The sequence below is a fragment of the Trichoplax adhaerens genome, genomic scaffold (assembly GCF_000150275.1).
Source record: "Trichoplax adhaerens TRIADscaffold_27 genomic scaffold, whole genome shotgun sequence".
In the NCBI taxonomy this organism is placed as follows: Eukaryota; Metazoa; Placozoa; class Uniplacotomia; order Trichoplacea; family Trichoplacidae; genus Trichoplax; species Trichoplax adhaerens.
In genome coordinates this window covers 664738-685874 of record NW_002060968.1, presented here as the reverse complement: position 1 = coordinate 685874, position 21137 = coordinate 664738, and the positions used below count along the sequence as shown (strand labels likewise).

The window sequence follows — 21137 nt, the reverse complement described above, 5'->3', positions numbered from 1 at the left end:
AGTACGTAATTTTTTCTCTACCTGTAGCATCATTTTCTATTGTATGAAAACATGAAATTTTTGAGGATACAATAAACACCAGCAAACACAGAACTTTCAAATTTTGAGAAAAGTTTCTTATGAGATTTCACGGAGTAAGATCATTTTCTTATAAGATTTTAACTTTAGGTCTCATAGATGAACCTATTGATGCTGAATCGTCAATTATCTTGATCATTGTTTTGATGAATGCCTAAAAGTTTTTAAAAAGTTTTTAACTATGAACTTGATATTTCATCCGGTTATCTTTATATGCTACATGATCTATATATATCAGCTTACCTTAAACATTAAGGAAAGTCCAAGATATACTAGGCCCATTATTATTAAATAGGTTTTAAAACGATAGTCATTTATGACTTTTAACTAAAAATAGAAATACCCTTTAATGGCGTTTTTATATAAGAAATTTTTAAATCTGAGAACTACTGCAGATTTGCAGTTAAATAGCTTAGTTATTACTTAGTGACTACAACTGTCAAACCTTGAAAGACTGTAGTGCTTGACCAGGATAAATAACTAATATTGTAGTTATAAGTAATGACGATGTCAACGTAAGCATCAATAACCCTACGTAAGTAATCATTAAAATTCAAGCTTAGTACTAAACGTATTATTACAGGAATCACGCTGTTATTTTGAAGCTGTAAGTATGAGTTTACAGTTTTTATATACACGCTCCTGGAAGGGTGGACCAGGGAGCAAAACGACAGCTAACCAAATATACTGGTAGCATGAATAATAAAATAGGGTTGTTGATTCATAAGATTCCATCTTAAGTAAACCATTTTTTGTTTCGTAACTAACGCTGTACCTGTAGTGGTATGGATAACGTAAAGAAGTTCAAACATTTTTCAAATTTCGTTTCCATCGTTCGAAAAGTTAATTTTCAATGAAAAAGAACTATTTCTAACTACTTACCAAGGTTGTACAGCTAAAAAGACATAATTAAAGGCTTGACCAGCAATAATAATAGTAATCAGTACTGAGACAGTCACCAGAGTTTCTAAACTTAGAAGGGAAATGTTTGGCCTAAGTGGAGATAGTTTCGGATATGGCAATGCCCTACTCACTAAATAAATGCCAAGAGCAATATGGATAAATACGTTTAGGAATAGTTTTCTATCATTTTTTATTATATTAATTTAAAAATAGAATTGGCATCTTGTGTCTTATTTTCACTACTGCATTAATATATGATTTTATAGAACAAAGTACTTTACTTACTTGCAAGTACAAAAAAAAATACCAGAAATAAATCTATGTACAGAAATTGTAAATCTCCTAGGACTGCAGCAAACTGTAGGAAATAAATGTAAAATAGATTAAATAGGATTGTAAATCGATAAATTCTGTAAGAAGAAATGTTTGGCACATAATGACCTACCCAATATAAAATCATGATTGTTAAAAATTGAATCATACTGGAAAGAGCAAGATACATAAAAACGCTAAAGGATGTTGTCAGAGCTGCTCGACCTTCTCTAATGATAAAGTAGTGATTTTACTATCGTGAATTTGACATTCATGAAGCATTTTAACATTAACCTAAGCAAGAAAATTGTAAGAAATAACAGCTACAAGATCGTACTTTAATAATTAGATTTAATTAGATTATTCAACTGACCTAATCAAGGTTATAACACAAGAAATGTTTGCGATCTAAAATTTAAAATATAAATTAAATTTAATAATAGAATGGAAAGGTTTTAAAAATTATAGATTGTGTAGCCAATTAGTCAAGACTTATAAATATTTGTCAAAATGATGAGTTATTGCAATCAAATCATATAGAAGCAGTTCTACAGAGAGATTTCATACATAAATTTTACAAGCAATCGTCGACATTTTATAATAAGGTATAATAAATGCCGCTCGAGGTATAAGTAGTTTATATGCTTTGCCTTAACTTTAAATCCACTGGAATCTATAAATTATTTGAATACAAGCCAAGTATGGTAACTACAAAATACGATAGTTCTTACTTTGGATGTGAAGGGCGATGCTATAGACGCTTCTGCTTCTGATAGAGATATACCAGCATGTGCCGCTTTTAAAGCCTATTATTTGTAACGAACAGCTACTTAAATGGAAATTTCAAATTATTGATGAAACTGAATATCTACCCCGCAATCGTTGGCTCCATCACCGCACATCCCAACAAAGTAACTAAGGTATAAATGAATTTTATAAAACGGACACTCAGATTCCTGGAGAGATAGTGATCATATATTATTACTTATATTATTATCTAACCCTAAATCCTTAAAAAATTCTACTAGCTGAGCTTTCTGTTTTGGACAACAGCGAGCAAAGATGGCTCCTTTTTCTAATAGCTATATGTGGAACATTGGAGATAGTTATGTCAATTATTCTTGGATACTTTTAAAATTATTGTAGATCTAGTAATTGACTATGGTCAAGATGCCTTATTGAGATGCTCCGGCTGTATTTTGCTTATTAAATCAAGAGTGTTTCCAGTACAAGCGATTTTACAGTTTCGCTCATGGCCAAACTCCGAATCAAAATTAACCTTGTATGGGGAGAATTTATGAGTTATTTTATTGATGTAAAAAGATTATTTCACTATACTCTCTTTTAGTAGCTTATACCTGGTCCTCTCTGAAAGACTTTAGTCTTTTATAGATCAGATTTGGTTTCCCTAGATCGTCGTCTACATCTTCAACTGCTAAATAATCCAGATTGTCACAGGTTTGTATAATTTCACATTCCTCAGCAACTTTAATAGCGGTCTCTAGATTATCGCCTGTCATAAAATAAATTTAACGCTTTTAAAACTTAGTTGCTACTATTAAAGATCGTTACCTGGCTATTTTGTCGTTAAATAAACCTGTAATCATCACAGTTCTGATATTAGCAACTGCTAAATCCTTAATGGTATTAAACGTTTCAGGTTTTAATTTGTTTCGCAAGATTAATAGTCCGACGAAAGACATATTTTGCTCCAAACCATGACTGGAAAAGAAAAGATTTATTCGCTATAATTATATTACAATAATTGCTGAAATTAATCCTATACTGTACACGATAATATAAATTAACGCTACTGACCGAGATAATTCCTTAATATTTTGCCATGACAAGTCAGATTTTAATGGTTTATGCGCTAAACCTAGAATACGACACCCTTGACTCGTATATGATTCCAAAATGGTAAGAAAATCATCCGGAACTAGAGAAATTAATGAATAATCTGTATTTAATTTATATTGTTGAGAAAAAGTAACATCCTTGGTAAATTTCAGGAGCTATAAATAACTAAGCGACAATTTGGCTACCTGAATTGGCATTACAATAATGTATAACTGTTTCAGGAGCACCTTTCATAACCAACTCTAGATCTCTGGTTTTGTCATTATGAATTATGACCGACATACGCTTTAACTCTGAAGTAAATTCAAATCGTTTCAAAATACCATAAAGCTGATTCTGATTTAAAATTATAAGAAAATAACATTCTTTCTATTAAGGCAAATAAAGTGAAATGAGATAGATAGATGATAAATTAAAAACATCTAAAAGAATTACTTGCTGATTGTCACTAGACTCAGGCGGTACTCTGATCAAGGATTGAATAGTCAGGTTTTCATGAAGATAGCCTTCTTTAATACTATCGTCTAACAGCTAAGTTGTATCAATATGTGGATTACTAAAAAATCATATCTTATTCTCGGAATTTGAATGGATGAAATTTTTCTATAGAGAGTAGTGTACCCATTTCGATGCATGAAACATGGCGATCTCAGTTGGATCGCCACATATTTCATTTCGAAGCCACGTTAAAGAATGGCAAGTAGCCATCACAGTGGTTACTATATCGTGCAGATGACCTTCAAGTTCTGTCCACATATCCAAGAATCTAAAGTAATCCAACATTTGTATAACCTACATTAGCGTATGCTTTATGTAAATGGTGCAATTAACTTAAATATCGATGTTCCTAAGTGTAGTTGACCTTCCATTTGCTGATGCTCGCACACCACTAAATTCAGCAAAATCTTCAGTAAGTGTACCTGTCTAATGCAATTTAAGGTGTACATTGCATTAAAGCATGTTTACTATCTTATTACATTTACCACCGTATTAGGATTGGATCAGCTCTACCTTATCGAAACATACTAAATCGATTTTTCCACTTAAATTGATCCTGCATCTGAAAAGATTAGGATCAATATCGACGCTCACATTTTCATTTATATATATAGATATTTTAAAATCCCAAATTAACCGTTTACTAAAAATTCAAGCGTCAAATTTCGATATTTAGCAACTACCTCGAAGGATTGATGCAGTAGATTCCAGATTTTTTCAATCGATAAGAAGCATATCCAGCTCCAATTGATAGAGCAACAGGTAAAGCTGGAGGAACAGCAATGGTAATAACGTCGACAACTCGTGCAATGATTCGAAGCGTGCTTACCTAACATATAGAATGAAACATTTCAGTAAGCTTAAGGGAAAACATTTACTATAAATCCAACTACATGCTAACATATGCCAGCGGAAGATGTAGATATAAGAGTTAATTTTGAATTTGTAGATTTCATATTCGTCCGTAATTTAATATGCAGAGTTAAATTTGAGAATTAAGCTTATTAAAGGAGAAATAAAGAAAGAACAATATCGGCTAGAAATCAAACACGCTTACATTTATTTAGAGAAAATAATTAATGATCAAATATCAATAGAAGAAGCCATAAGGTAAATAGGAATCAACTCAAGCTCGAATCAGCTCGTTCGGACTGAACAGACATTTAAATTGAAGTAGTTATTCTGATTTTAATTGTAATTAACATCAATTAATTATTTTTTTACTAACATTATTTCGGATTAGAATAGCTACACTGTATATCATGCCTGCAACCGCTGGAAAGGCCATAATATAAAATAGATATGTTAAAACAAATTCGTAATTAATAGGCTGCTCAATTGCTTTATTCGTTACATCTACCTAATACTGCCATACAGCCTAAGAAACCGTAAGCGTCTCGATATAATTTTAAATCCATTGGCTTAGGATATAAAATATCACGAACTAGGTTTCCTTTCAGCGTATAAAAGCCTAATTTAAAAAAATATTTCAATGCCTTAATTATTAAATAGTATTTGCAGAACTTACCATGACTAAGTGTTATGAAATCAATTTCTTATGAACATTTGCTAACCTGTTCGGATAACGATAGCCATCACGTGCGAATCCTTTAAACTACGCGCTTGAAGAACTTGTGTTCCTGCAAATAGAGTATGCTGCTTATGAACGTTAGGATTATAAGCTGCATCCGCTTCTACTCCAAATTCGATTAGTTCAGTTTTCAAAAATGGATTACTCTCCCCTAGTTTGGAATATCGCTTAGTCATTTATATTAAACGTTAAACGGAGAAAAGGAAACTTATTATAAATAACTTCAGATAAACTCGAAAACCAATCTACATTATATCGATACCTGTTAAAGAACTTTCATTAACAACGCAATTACCAGATATTAATACCACATCGCATTCCATCCTAATGCCTTTTGTCGGTATAATAATTAAGTCACCAGGGACGAGATCAGTACTTGATAAATCTTGAGGGACATCTAGTCATAGATTATTATTATTATTTTGTAATACAGACGAACAAACGATCTACGTTTTAAAATATTTCCAAATATAATTTTTCACAAACTAGAATCACTTCGGATAACTTGCACATCTGAAGAAGTAGCCACCATTTTTCTTAATCGCTCACGATTCTGTAATTTGCAAGTAAGTGTTAAAGAACTCCAATTGATAGGATACCTACTAGGTTTAATTTTATGCTCATGAAACTTATTGGTTAGAAGTTTTACCAAATGTGTTTGTATCAATGTTATAATAATGGAAAACAGCGACATGGTTAGAATGCAGGAGGCATAATAATAATAGTAATCAGCCATCCAAAAGATAATGCTAAATATTTAAAAAACGTAGAATGGGTCGAGGACCTAGATGAAGAATTTTATAAGTAATAACATCAAATTAAATAACAGTGCCATCTGCTAGAATAGACTGCACAGTAATTCTTTATGCCTTAATTAATATTATTGCGTAAATTGTAACGTCCGAAGTACTCCTTTTCATGTAATGGTTAGAAAATAGCAATCTGAAATGAATTGAACCTCTTCAACAAGAAGGTGAAGGTAGCTTTTTACCGTTACATCGATCAAATTTTGCTTGTAAGTATTCGGTCTAGAATTAAAAATTTTGTTGACTGAGATGCATTATAGTGATAACTAGAATACCAAGTTGAATTACAACAAGACTATTGACTATTGGTCAATAGTTATAATAATTCAAATTCATTCTTGTACCTTCTGCATGCTTGTTGATTAGAAAGACCGTTCGATAAATAATATCGTATTTCACGACGAGTACAGCCTGTCTCAAGTCCTCTGGTTCATAATATCGGAAACAAATAAGTAAAGTAATAAATGATTTCAAAATTACATAATTGGGTTAGTATGCCGGATGCAAATAATTGCTGGCGATCGCAAAGCTATAGCTAATCAATTTAACATCTAGAATTACTTCAACTACTAGTCATATGCTTCGATATATTACTTTCAGATTGAACTAACTAAAATATCAATGATGATATTACCTTAAAGGTAAAAATGTTTGCTGCTTTTCATTCCAGTAATATCGAATGCAGCGATATTCAAAAAATATTTTCTTAAGATTCTGCGTATAATATCATACCTTAAGTTCTAAATTGCTTCATTTCATATGCTGAAATTACTTAATGCCCTACTACTATCACAATCTATTCCTATTGGTATAATGAAAGCTTTAATGCTAATATTATCGCTCACGTTTTCTGATTCGGTTTCTTGATCGCTGTTATAGTTGATAAACAAAGTTCAGAAATAAGCACTGAAAAACTATTTTAAGGATATTATTAATCAATGACATTAAGAGACTGTTTGTTGTTTATGTTTTTCATGCTGGAACTTGCCATTAAAATATGATACAAAATTTGGCATCTTAAAGTTGAAGTAAGTTGTCGACTGTTAAACGGAAATGGTATTGTGATTTACTACTAATTGTCTTTTTTTGAAATGAATTTAGCATTAGTAATTGATATCATGGAGATGCACTACTGTAGTCAATAGATGGCTAAATATCAATCAACGTCTTACCAACACTCGAAATCCAGTATATTTTCCATTTCAGCCAGCTCTCTAACATTGTATCTGTCCTGTTGCGACATAAATGGAAATGGGCGTTAATATATCTACATTGAACTTAAAATTATTAATAAAATTAATAATCAATTGTTGCTTTGTTAGATAAACTTTGTCTCCTAATCTCCAACAGAGTTTTAATCTTTTTAAATAAATAATAATTTGCATCACCTGTAATAATTTTCATTTTATAGGATTTATCTGTCGTTATTTTAGCATCATGCCACTTACTGTAAGTTTTATCTAGGCATTAGCTGAACATTAAGTAACATATATTAATTTATTATGATATTTCTAATAACTGCTGTCGCTTACGAATTATATTTTCATAACGAATTGAATTCGTTTAATTTAAAATAAATAGATGTTGCCAGTTGAAATTTAATAGAATGCAGTCTCTTTCTTGATGTACGGGTAGTCATTAATTTGAAGAAGATGCGATACGCCGATGAAACTTAAATTGTAGTGGAATAATTGATGTTTCAAATATTGTGAAAAGTAGTGCAGTAACTTTACTATAATGATTTTGATTAATATAAATCAATTCTAAGAGATACGAATTACAGATAAGAATTACAGTTTAAATGAATACGAAGGTAGATAAATAACGTAGCAATGAGTAAAAGGAATTTTCCAAGTACTTACTTGCTAGCTATAAATATTACGCTTTTATATAATCATGCTATGTGATTTGGGAATATGTAATGGAATAACTAAGCAGTAAGATAGGTAAATAGGGCCAAACCTTTATAATTATAGAGTCTGCCAAAGAAATAGGACAACGTTTATGCGTCCAAATATGTTTCCATTCTGCTTTCCAGTAGCCAACAAGTATCATAAATCCACATGTTAGTAGACACAAAATGTAATAAAAGTAGATCTAAATGAAAAATAAGAGGATAAGTTGTAGTTTACTGGGCCGCCTAAGCGTTGTAGCAAACTGATTTGGGCAAACCGCAGCATAATGATTCATTATTATCCATTATAGTTATTAATTATTGACAATGTAAGATTATCATCCAAATTCTATACCTTCTTATAGTCTTTCTGGTATCCATAGCATACCTTGAAAGTGAATTATATCGTAAATGATTCATTAATAAATTTAGTAAAAAGGCTTATATGCGTTTATGCGAAAAATGCTTGTTACAAAAGATTCTCTCTACCAAAACACTAGTAGCATAATGATCAGAAAAAGAATTTGGATAAGTAACCCGAAACTAGCATAGCCATTTTATACACTAACTGATGCCTATCTTCTTATGCAACAAGTAATAACAATTTAGCAGATGCTGTCCATTATAGGAAAGAAATATTGCCTGAATATTTAGCTATTTAGATCTCATTTTTAAGAGTTAGTCTAATTCTTGGTCTAAGAAGTAATTTATGTAATAAAGCGAACATTTTAAGTTTTCGAATCTCTATCATTTCAGATTTTAGGAGGCTGTAAGACTGTGTAATATTGTATTCTAAGTTGATGATAATTTAGTAATGTCTACCGTAGGTGTTGTGTTCAACATGTGATAGATATTCTCGATAGAAGCTTAAGTATTAAATATAGCTAGCTTAGTAACTGTAATCCTTTTCAAGAGGAGCGCTACAGTGCTCACACTAGAGCTTCACGTGAAAGGTGTAAACTATCCTGTATTTGAGATGCTAATACTGAAGTGTGTAGTAAGTAAGGTGCTAAGACTGTAAACGCGGAAAGGTATATAAGCGAATAGTTTAGTATAGTAAGATAGTTCTTTCTCGTTAGAGGTCCTCAGCTAATCGATTACGTTGTATCTTCGTAAAGGAGGTTTTGTTCAATAAATCTTAATTTTCTAAAGTTTTGAAGATTCTTGATCTATCAACCTCACAGAGGATTTATCGCAATCAGTTACAAATTTTTATCCTTGTTTAATGGTTAAATATTCCTGCTACATTTATTATGTTAAAAACTTTAATTTCTGATTAATCTAAAATAAAATTACTTTTATAATCTCGGTTATTCAGTCACCTTAATTAATATAATATTACTTTCCAATACTACAATATTTAATGTAATTCTTTAACTTTGAAACGCACTAAATACAATTGTAAGATTCAGTTAATCTTCAATCTTGCACATACAGTATTAATCTTTTAGATTCAGATATTACTAAGCGACTATTTACGATCTATTCAGCTCTTTTATGGCAACATTACAACGATAGATTGCTTCCAATAAATATTTATTCTAACTAATATCATGAATTATCTTGGATAAGCTCTTGTTCAAAGTCAGTCATTAGCATGTTTCCATACACCATACCATCGTTTACTTACCATTTCATCGTCAGTTCCTTCATTCAGTTTCAAAGTACATTCAGTTTCTCGTTCAACCGTTAAAATTTCTTTCTGACGAGATCGATTTGGGGCTGTGAGTTAAAAAGGCAAGATCCAACGATCATTTAAATGTCGTTGTACGTTTTCTACTCAACTACTCGTTGTTTTATGCAATAGAAGAAAAGTCGTTATTACTGAGAAAGCTAATTTTTATCTCCTTTGAATCTATTATGATATTCTAGTTCAAAGTCTAAGAAATAAAAATAATTCGAAGATAACAATACTTAGCAATTTAATGTTGCTACTAACCTTGCATCTTCACTTTCTGTTCCACATGCACTACACTAGATCAATTCTGCAGGATCAATTTACAGGTAAGTCAAATGATATTGTTGACTATATCAGCTAAACTGAATTGATGAATGGATGAAATAGAACGTTAAGATTTTGGTAACCCTGCTAGCATGTGATGTTCCTTGATCCAATAGGATATCAGCGTTGAAAATTGTGGTGACATAGTTTTAGTAACATAAAAAGCTATAGCGTCCCGTTGATGATCTATTTACATTTGTAGATTTCAAAGATGATGACAAACGATGTTATATTCAAATGTGATCTGAACTCCTCTTACTCCAATGTCTATAAAGCATTACTTTGACCTCTCAGTTTTTGACTCAAATCTTATAGAAGTGATGCTATTTCCAATGATTAAAATATCTACTAATAGGCTTTCAGTAAGTCTTTAATATCTTTCTCATAGATTCCTCATCAAGTTCCCTAAGAATAGTAAAAGCTAGAATGTCTTCTATAGCAGACACCTAGCCACTATATTGCTACCTAAACAATAACATCAATGAGGCGTTCATTATTGCTCTATATAGAGTAGGCTTAAAAGCTTTAAATAACGGAAAAGTCCTAATATAATTCAAGTATATACTGCCTAATAATTGGTTATGGACTATGATAGCAGTATAACGTCGCTAGTGTACCATAATTCACAAGCCTTACTATAGCCTTTCTGATTGTATATCTAAATTGATGTTGTGATTATTAACATTTGATGTCAAAAATGGGAGGAGTTTATTCCTTCTGCTAGAATATTTAAATTATATATAGATACAGAATCATTCCAAAATTTTATAGCTCAAATATTGTTTTGTGGCCTAGACTGGGGTGTGGTGGTGTAATATGCAATATTTAAATACTAGTGAGAAGCACTTTCATCTAGCATGCTATTGCAATATTGCGCACTGAATCATTACTTTCAAATTCTATTTAACTCTAGTAAAAACTAACATAAAATGTACTTTATAGTTACATTACATCAGTCTTTGTAGTTTTGTAAATTTACCTACCGGTATTCTCGAGTCATTTCATAAAATTTTATTTATTGGATATAAATTAAAATAAGAAATATTGAACTAAAATTTATAAAGTCCGCTCGTGTTTTGAAAATGAATTAGATAATGTTATATATTTTATTGCTATACCTTCGAGACAAAATTTTATTACAGATAAATTCCTACAAGAAACCTTATTACGTGAAACTATAGTATTATAAAAGTTGGATAGAGTGTCCATACATCATTTGCTAATGGAATTAGCTTCTATTTTGTAGCTTTTGAAGAACTATGGTATCAATAAACATGAATATCAAATGTAATTTCAGAAACGACATAAAGTAAGCGGAACGAATGCGTCTAAACTGCGTCTGTAGCCAGTGCTACGAAGCGATCTCTGTAATTGCATAATTCGATCTGTAGCTTCGAAAAGCAGCATCACTATATGCTATAGTAATATTATTTACATCTTTGCTATGATCTTAGATTAACGCAATAGAATAATATATTTAATTATTAGACGGTATATTCTTGATAATTTTCAAATTAATATCATTTAGAAGGAAAATATTTATTGATAGTACGTAAATTCCTGTGCTGTATTTGATGTTAAGTTCTGTAAGAAAATAAGCAAAACATAAATAATCAAGCAAAAGTTTAAGAAGACGGATCTAACTTGAACATCGTCTTAACCACCGTATTCACAAATTCCTGAGGAAAAAGCAGCATTAAGATATCAGTAAAGATTGTATCTTGCAGAATATCCGCAATTGCCATATCAAACCTTGAATGCATACGAAAGCGTGAAGTACACGAATCCCATAATAAGGATTAGAATTTTATATATGACATCGGGAATTGCTTTTAGCTGGAAAGAATAAATTAGTAAGTATTACTCATCTATAGCTCATAAAGTAACTTTCAGATAAACTTTGATTTTGATATGATACTTTTGGATTCCTGTCCATATGTTAAAGGCATTGCCTAAGGCACAGCAGCTTACCTTTAACGAATTTGCTGCAATACCAGGATGAAACAGTAAAACAGTAGAGACGGCAAGAGTAATTATAAGAGCTAATATGAATGACCCTAGACGATAGAAATCGTGCATTACATTCAATTACCACCGCACAATGACGGCAGCTGTTAAGCTTTCGAGCAATGCAATCAAAGTTAGAATGAACCAACTATTAGCAACTCACAATTTTTATACATCTTATTTTGAAAAGGTGGACCTGGTGTTAGAATCACTGCTATCCATATAAACTGATATGAAACATAGTAGAACAGTGTAGTGCCTTCCAAAGTAAATTCCCTAATGGATCCGTTGGATAATGGGACAGAATATTTGTACCTATTTAATCCAATGAGATAAAGAAGCTTGTTAACAAAATAAAAACATGAGCATATAGTTTTACTTGGAAACCATTTTAATGAAGAGTTGTCGACTACGTCGTACCATGGTACTGATTTTAAGAATATGTAAGCAATAGCTTGACCTACGATGGTGATAACAGACAAGACTGCTAAGGTTAATATGATATTAAAATTGAACAAAGTAATGCTTGGTCTTTGCACAGAAAGTTTCCGATGCGGCGTAGCTCGGCTCACTAGCAATAGTTTAAAGGGTAATAATATCAAATAGAATTCACCAACTGTTAATGCTAACGAAAAATATTTTAAAAGATTTTATATTAGGAAGATAAATATACTTACTTGTGATAATCAACATAAAAGAAAGAAATAAATCCAAGTATAGGAATTGCAAGTCTGAGAAATTGCTGCTGGTCTACGTTTATCAATGGAATGAATTTAAATGACAATGAAGGACTTAATATTGAAATAGCTAGTCAATATGTGTATTAGAAAATGATTACAAGGTCTTACCCAGTATAAAAGTAACACAGCCATTAATTCTGCTATTGCGGTGATTAGTACATACATTAAAATACAGACAGATGTTGCCAAGGCTGCCCGCCCTTCCCTGTGAGTCCAGGATCATAGTTCATGATTAAACTTTTCTAATTCTAGCAGCATAACACTATAGCATGACGCTAATGATTTTACAAGTTCGACCTAATTAAGAACAAGCCAATGTTACCTGATAACATCTAAGACGCATGAGATGTTGGAAATCTGAAATTTAAACAGTAGCATTAGTGGCCTTAGTAATAAATAGAACTTTTAGACATTTTCTGAACTTGCTAGCATTGGCTTATGTGATAATGCATTTTAGTGGTATTTGCTAATCAAATTAAAGTTAAAATTACCGCTACAGATATCTACAGTAAGAATAATTGCGAAAACTCTAGCGTGAGACCCAATTAACTTTAAAATTGTCAGAAAATCAAATTATGAGCTAACCTTAGAGGTAAATTGTGAAACTGCAGATGCTTCAGTATCACTTAATGATATACCAATATGTGCAGCGCTTAATGCCTATAATATGTGTATAAGCAAAGTTAGCTTATAAATATCACTATTAAATCATGGACAAATTTAAAAATTTAGAGAATAAAGTAGTTTACTAACTCCGCAATCATTAGCACCATCGCCACACATTGCAACATAATTTCTGAAAATGATTTGATCATCAAAATTATCTCTAAGCTTCTATTTTATAGTCTTGCCAGTTAAATAGCATTCTATATTTGCTGGACTAACCCTAATTCAACTAAACCTTCTACTAGTTGTGCTTTATCCACAGGGGACATACGAGCAAATACGACACCTTGAGATATAAACTAATCAAAACATTTATCATTAGTCGGAATAAAACTTTAAATTATTTATAAATTTTTGTGCTAGCCGACCTTGAAAAACAAATCAGGTCTGTACTGAAGTAAAACATTTAATGTCCTGCCAGTGCAGGCAATATTATTCGTACGAAAGTTGAGATCTTGTTTCACATCCTAAAAAAATTAAATTGCAATGCTGTTCTTGTAATTACTGGAATAGAAGTAATGTAGGTTACAAGTAGACGATTGCAAATATTGGTGCAAATCAGACCCGATCATCTTCCAAAAGTTTTAATTGCTGCAGTAATTTTTCCAATTCCTTTTCATAATCGTTATCATCTTCATCGATGTCAATACACGTAATACTGCTACCTTGTTGTATAATATTGCATTTCCTAGCTGTATCTATGGCAGTTTCCAAATGGTCGCCTAGATTTGTCAAGTACAATGATGTCGATATTAAATCCAGCGCTACTTCTCTATTTACATAGTAAATTTTACCAGTTATCATATTAACAGGGATATTAGCATGAATAAGTTGCTCGATAACTTCTGAACTTTCTGCCTTTAACTTGTTTTGGAAAAGAAGTAATCCAACGAAAGTCATGTTCTTTTCCAGGTCATGACTGTCATAAAAACAGATGTTAAATACGTTCCTAATGACATTTCTAATAGCATCGCCTAACTTACTTGGACAACTGTGAAATGTTTTCTGGTAATATCTCAGATTCTAGCTGCTTATGAGCTAGGGCAATAACGCGATAGCCATGAGTTGTATACTCTCGTAAGATTCGGGTAAAATCATATGGTACTGTCAAAAAAACGATTTAAATTCATTTTATAGCATTAAAATTGTAGTAAGAAATCTAACAGAGTTACAAATTATATAGGAAGCATAACGATAAATTTTAATATGATAACTTTAATTTAATTATTTTACTGGATTTCTTGTTGTAAAAAATTGTAGAAAGATATCAAATAGAGTTGCAAAGAAAACAGAAAGCATAATGTTAGTTATCATGATGATAGCGATTATTCAACTATTTTACCGGTTTCCTCGTTGCAAAATCGGATAACAGTTTCTGGAGCGCCTTTCATAGTTAAATATAATTTTCTTTCCTCGGGTGTCATAATTACAACAGACATTCGCCTTAGTTCTGGGGAAAAATGGAATCGCTTCAATATTCCAATTTCTGTTGGTCCCTAAAGTTATAAGCAATGTCTTTCAATTCGCTACCGTAAAATAATTAATGAGGAAATTTAAAAAGCAAACGCCATTTATATTGGCATAGAAGTAGTCCAAAGATGGGGCTTACACATTGCGCTTTTGTATAGGTTGATAGTCTCAAAACTGATTCTATAGGTACATTATATTTTTTGTTGCCGCTTTCTATTTCATGGAGTGTCTTTAAAAAAAAGACAATTTAAATTAATCTATCAGTTTTAATCATTCTTTCTGGTCAATAAAGTGTTACCCATTCCGTGTTGCGATACATTCCTATTTCCATTGGAGCACCACATAATTCACCATCTTTCATTAAAACGATAGAATGGCAAGTAGCCATGACAATTCCGACTGGATTCCATGGATTAAAGTGCATTTCTGGATTAAATTCGATGAATCTAATAGTTACGATATTAAGATATTATTAAATCATGGATTAAGGACCTGTAGATAACGCCATTGGATTAATTTAATGAACTGATATTGAAATGATGCTCATTTGCAGAGATGATTCCTTCTCATCGTCTCAAATCCTAACAATCACTATCTCTCTCAATATACTACCTCCTATTTATCACTGATATTATTCCAGAAAATTCCATATCATTTTCAGTTAAAGTTCCCGTCTGTGATAGAAGAAATCAAATGTAAATAGGTTATAGTTATTCTCGTCGTCATGTCATAACAGGTTGACTAAATCTAAGCGGTAGCCTTGGTCGATATGGATACTTTACCTTATCAAAACAGATGCGATTTATCTTTCCACTGATATTTATCCTAAGCAATATAAGAACAAGAAATAATGCGTGTGAAAAATAAAATTCCATTATTAGCGAATAAAACTCAGCTAAAAAAAACGCTATTGGTCTACTATCTAGTAACCATACAACTCCTAAATTTTAGTCATAGTTTACCTAGATGGATTGATACAAAATATACCCGCTTTTCTCAATCTATTTAATGCGAATGAGACACCAATGGAGAGTGCTATTGGTAGTTGTGGTGGAATTGCAATAGTAATAATATCGATAGTTCTCAAAACGATATTCTTTGTAGTGGCCTAGAAGGATACTTTATGATTAGCTGGAACTTATTACGCTTATAACAGTAAGGAATGTTTTATAAACTTACCCGATTAGCGCAGAGGACTGCAGCAGAGTAGATGATTCCTAACAAAGCTATATTGTGGTAATAGAAATAAATTGAGTAGCAGTAATGAAAATGGAAAGAATAGTTGAGATCTAAGTAATTTAGAAACAGTTTATTAAAGGTAATACTAACCTATGACGACCGTAAGGCCTAAGAAACGACAAGCATCGCGATATAGTTCTGTATCCATTGACTTTGGATACAAGATATCGCGCACTAATCCACCCTTGACCGTATAAAATCCTGCCATTTAAAGAGAAAAGTTTTACGTTACTTTTCGATAAGTGCTATGTTGCTTAAAAGGTATTTAATTTCTTTCTTTACCAGTACGCATAACAACAGCTAAAACTTGTGTCGAATCAGTGCTTCTCGCTTGGATAACTTGTGTTCCAGCTAATAAAGTGTATTCTGTGTGAATGATTGGATTGTAAGTAGATCTGGCTTTAGAGTCATCAATGTGGGTCTTGACAGTAGAAACGCTTTCACCTGTGTTTTGCAAAGACGAGAGAGTTTTATATTGCCATAGAAATTAAGATTTTCTAGTACATAATCTGCAAGAGGTTCCTTTAAAATGAGCTGCTTCAATAAGGAGAAAGGATTAACCTGTCAGGAAACCTTCTTTCACAACGCAGTTGCCAGTAATTAGGATAGCATCGCATTCCATTGTCATTCCCTCAGGTGGAATTACAATTAGATCCCCTGGCACCAAATTAGTACTCGAAATTTCTTGTGGGTCATCTAAGAAAGAATAATTTGATTTAACTTAGCGCATTTGGTCTTTAAAAATGGATCCTAACTTTGATTCTAAGTGCAAACCGGAATCAAGTCGCAAAACTGTTATCAGCGATGAAGATGTTGCTAATTTTCTTAATCGCACGCAATTCTATATCATACGAGTATGATAAAAATGAATACCAAGGTAGTAAAAATAAATAGGTTATTTTGTGATTGAATGTTGTTAATAAAGATGATCCATTACCTGTCGAGTTAGAATTGCTGAAACGGTAATTGAAAAGATAGACACGATGAAAACTGCCCCTGCAAAATAGTAGTATTTGTCTACAATCCAAAATGCAATGCTAAATAACTGGAATATGTAGAATGGATGCGAAGCCTAAAATATTAAAATTGTGAATTTCAAAGTTTATTTCTAGCCGTTCGATCTTTAAAGTATTTTATTGATTGACTCGTAATATAATCAAAATGCACTCGCCTCTTCAGCTAATATGAGGAACATACTTTTAACTTTAATATCAATCAAGTTCTTCTTGAAAATAAGCATTCTGGGTACGCAGGATAAAAATGAAAATTTAATATTTATCGCAGTATTTAAAGATGCAAATTATCTTGCTTGTTTTCATAGTTATACATCTACAAAGTTAAGGGATACCTTCGTTTTGCTTGACCTTCGTAGAGTCCATGTGAAAGTTGACTTCGAATCTCTTGAAATGTTAAGTTTTGATCGAGACCCCTAACATAGAAGGATAAACAATGTCAATAAGCCGTATTGACCATTTATTATAGCTAAAAGGCCGCTAATTTTGCCATCTATACATAATGCGGACGTTTTAAAGTCAATCGATTTAATAGTATGCCTAAAGGTTCTATGATCCATTCATGAAACATTTCTAATTCGGAAATGATATGAGCGTAAGTATTTGGAAATAGAAATTTATCTGCATATGCTCGAAATAACTCTTTAGAACTGCAATTTTAAAGAGATACAGTAGGAACTTCATATTTAATAAATAGATTTCTAGATCTATAAATATCATAGTAATATATAGAAATGATAATCAATTTTATTAATTACCTGAGTGGAACAAATGTGTTCTTACTTTCATCCCAGAAATAGCGAACAAAACGAAATTCGAAAAATTTGGATTTTGTAGGCTGTTAAAATTAAGACGATTACAGCACTTGTTGAAAACGGTTCAATAAAATATTTTACTTGTATAAGTACTATGCTAATATTTAAATTAGAAAATCATAGAATTGGCTACTATTTGCTACATAGTAGTAATAATTTTATCAAAACTAGACAGGAAAATTTGACATTTTGTAAGCTTACCAACGAACTGTCTGTGATGAAGTCATAAGCACTACCTTGAGATGATTCTTCCTCCACATCGGCAGTTCTAGAATAGAAATAAATGGTATATATTCATTCTTATAGATTATTTGACGGTCCTTTACTCTAAGAGTAAAATTTTATTGGAAAACAAATGCTATTTCGAGTTCTGTATCATGCCAGATGTAAAGTCTATAGTCCGCGACAAAAGCTACAACTTTTCTTGGTGATGAGTAAGATATAGCAGGACATGATAATCTAAGCTATTTTAAGTTCTATATCATGCCAGCTATGAAGCTTTTAGCCGTGCGAGGAGTTGCTAGTTTTTTTTCAATTATGATTGACATATAGCAGGACTTCACACGATTTAAATGAAAACTTATCAAGTATGGTATAATTCTACGTTGGAGAGTTATCTTTGAAAATGTAGCAGGATCTTATTTGATTAAAATAATAATTATAATTGTTTTGAGTTCTGTATCATGCCAATATGACGCTTCTAGTCCCTGAGAAAAGAGACTAAATTTCGTTGGTGTTGAATGACGCATAGCAGATTCGTACATAATTTAAATGATATGGCAGTTGATCAAGAATAGTATAATTTTACCTTCGTGGATGATCTTTGAAAATTTCAATTTTAACAGGATGGTGCTGATTATTTGGGTCCTTTAAGAGAAAAATAGTATCAGAATAAACATTAAATAGTTGACAGTTATAAAGCGCTTCGATGTTTATAAAACTATGAGGTCTACTTCTAAAGAAAGCAATAGGTTTATTTGCTGCCATTTAAAAGCGATTTAATTTCAAATTAGAACATACTATTAAAATTAGTCTACTAATTCTGTTCATGCTACGAGTGAAATTATTTATATCACGAAATATAAAGTTACTACTTTACAGTACATGAATTAGAAACTTTACCGTTCTTGCAGATATTAATACTGTGGCAAGATTTAATCTGAGATTCAATTTCCAATGTAATAACACAAAATAATATTCTGCAGTAATAACTATAGATAATATTTCAAGTTATAAAATTGCACTGTATGCGTATATGTCCCAAAGAACATTTTTTGAAGTGATTATCAAACAGGACTTGTCAATGAAAGCAAAGTAAGTTAAAGAAGCGATTCTTCAGTTGAATTATTGCTTAGATTTGAACATTATTGGAAGACACTAACACGAATGAGCACAGAATCTGCTTTTGCCAAAGGACAAGCTTTATGAGTGAGTTTATGTTTCCAATCAGGACGCCAATAGCCAACCAACCACAAGATACTAAGTGTCAGTAGGCAAAATAAATAGTACAGAAAAGCCTATTTTGACGATACGAATGTAGACATTAGAGCAACCTAGGTTACTTTGTTATTAAACCATCTAAAATCGCTTTCACGAACAATGTGATAAGTCAATTTAGAATCGAAAAGTAATCATCACACTATTTGTAAATGATAATTTACTGTATTTATATTAATTTAAATATCATTCGTAGCTGACAGCAATCTTTTATTAGAAACCAACCTTTAAGTAATCGGTTTGGTAGCCAAAGCATTGCTATATTCGATAGTTATTAAAAAAAATATTGGGCATGTTAATTTGCAAATTCGAAAGAAATAGCTCTCAATAAAATATAAACATGGTCTAGTATCATTCCGGAACTGGAATGCATGATTATCGTAGTACGGTTAATAGCTTTGAGAAATAAATAATCTCTGGATTAGCTGCAAATAGTAGTGCAGTATTATATTTAAAGCGACAAGAATAAATGTGGCAAATAAAATCAAGTTTGAACAGCACTTTAATTTAAAATTAAATGCACTGGTTATATATAAATTCTATTTCGTTTGAAAGATTCATGCCATTAAAGAATATAAAATTAAGGTTTTAAAAATCTACAGTAATTGAGATTTATTAATTAATGAAATTTAGTCGAATATAGTATTAAGGTAAAGAAATAATTAACTCAGCTTACTGATTTGATCCTAGGCAAATTTAGTCATTAATCAACTAAAACGATGACTAAAAATGGGACCGTATAATACAGTGCATCAGAAATTATCGGCGCCGAATTTAAAAATACCCTTAAAGTGGTTCAATGAAATCATCAATATTATTGTTTCTCTTACCAGTTCATTTTCCGTCCCTTCATGGAGTGTTATGAACAAATCGCCGCTTACTGTCGTGATAAGGTTATATTCTCCATATTTGCTCTTCTTTGAAACTGGGAAAATTGGTTTAACAACTAGTTTTAGATTTTATTTATTTATACGATAGCAAAATACATCTTGTACAGAGTAATGTCTATCGGTTCTATCGAGCACTAATTTGCAATACAAGAGTTGACACTACGATAAATTGGATTTTATCAATTACAGTAAATCATTCCATTCCTAAAACCTTTCAATTGCTACAAATTATTTTATATTTCATAGCGATTTCCCTTACGTTTCATATTAAATAATGTCTTGATATTGCTTAAGGCTACCGACGGTGGCGATTTTGTTGTCGATCTTAAGGAATTTTAACATCCGTAAACACTTCAAACTTGTAAATTGATTGACCATCTAGGCTTAAAACTTTAAAACAGGCTAAGAGTTTATAGCGATATGCGTTTTAATTGCTACTTTGACTCTCAACGCCAAGTTTTCATTACCATCCTTCTCGAATAATTTGAAAACTTATTGATTCGTTAAATTGTAACGGCCTAACTTATGACCAGGGTGTGTAAGATTTTATTCCCTGTGGATTACCCAAAGAGCCATCGAATGCCATTACGATATCCCTGAATCCATAAAAATAACGCATTCAATGTTAGGCTATTCTTTTGGGCTATTGGATAGCCGAAAGCAGAAGAGTTGACTAGTTTGTGAAGAGTAAATACGTGGCAGATTTCATTTTTTTAATACGTCCATATTGGATAATTGAAAAGTTTTATTAAATATGGCCTCTAGAGATTTGTACCACAAGTTCAGAAGGCGTACATGAAATTATGGATAAAATATCATTATAATGTTAATGGTGTATTTCCCTTAAGAATTCTAT

At 31.6% G+C, this 21137-nt stretch overlaps 2 protein-coding genes across 2 annotated transcripts; both read right to left on the bottom strand.

The window, feature by feature from the left end:
• Positions 1-148: 148 nt before the first annotated feature.
• TRIADDRAFT_61737 (uncharacterized protein) lies at positions 149-9888 on the bottom strand (the record flags this gene model as incomplete). The annotated part of the gene is made up of 30 exons (XM_002117654.1): positions 149-232; positions 322-350; positions 524-609; positions 961-1111; positions 1267-1339; positions 1427-1523; positions 1667-1701; positions 2025-2099; positions 2166-2208; positions 2296-2375; positions 2652-2806; positions 2891-3015; positions 3112-3232; positions 3339-3489; positions 3589-3684; positions 3775-3919; positions 4016-4077; positions 4165-4213; positions 4335-4480; positions 4880-4926; positions 5012-5122; positions 5226-5393; positions 5505-5639; positions 6393-6473; positions 6821-6918; positions 7221-7279; positions 8011-8145; positions 8298-8330; positions 9573-9664; positions 9882-9888. The coding sequence occupies 30 exons, from the start codon at positions 9886-9888 to the stop codon at positions 149-151; spliced, it is 2769 nt and encodes a 922-aa protein (XP_002117690.1).
• A 1681-nt stretch (positions 9889-11569) lies between these two features.
• TRIADDRAFT_61736 (uncharacterized protein) lies at positions 11570-20867 on the bottom strand (the record flags this gene model as incomplete). The annotated part of the gene is made up of 36 exons (XM_002117653.1): positions 11570-11623; positions 11697-11780; positions 11916-12001; positions 12115-12266; positions 12372-12411; positions 12629-12701; positions 12800-12896; positions 13014-13048; positions 13277-13351; positions 13445-13487; positions 13577-13656; positions 13726-13824; positions 13922-14079; positions 14152-14276; positions 14341-14461; positions 14700-14853; positions 14967-15056; positions 15126-15273; positions 15440-15501; positions 15610-15652; positions 15790-15935; positions 16007-16053; positions 16157-16267; positions 16349-16510; positions 16628-16762; positions 16841-16907; positions 17004-17062; positions 17264-17307; positions 17415-17495; positions 17838-17917; positions 18096-18162; positions 18703-18761; positions 19277-19411; positions 19617-19649; positions 20222-20337; positions 20846-20867. The coding sequence occupies 36 exons, from the start codon at positions 20865-20867 to the stop codon at positions 11570-11572; spliced, it is 3183 nt and encodes a 1060-aa protein (XP_002117689.1).
• Between the last annotated feature and the right edge of the window lie 270 nt (positions 20868-21137).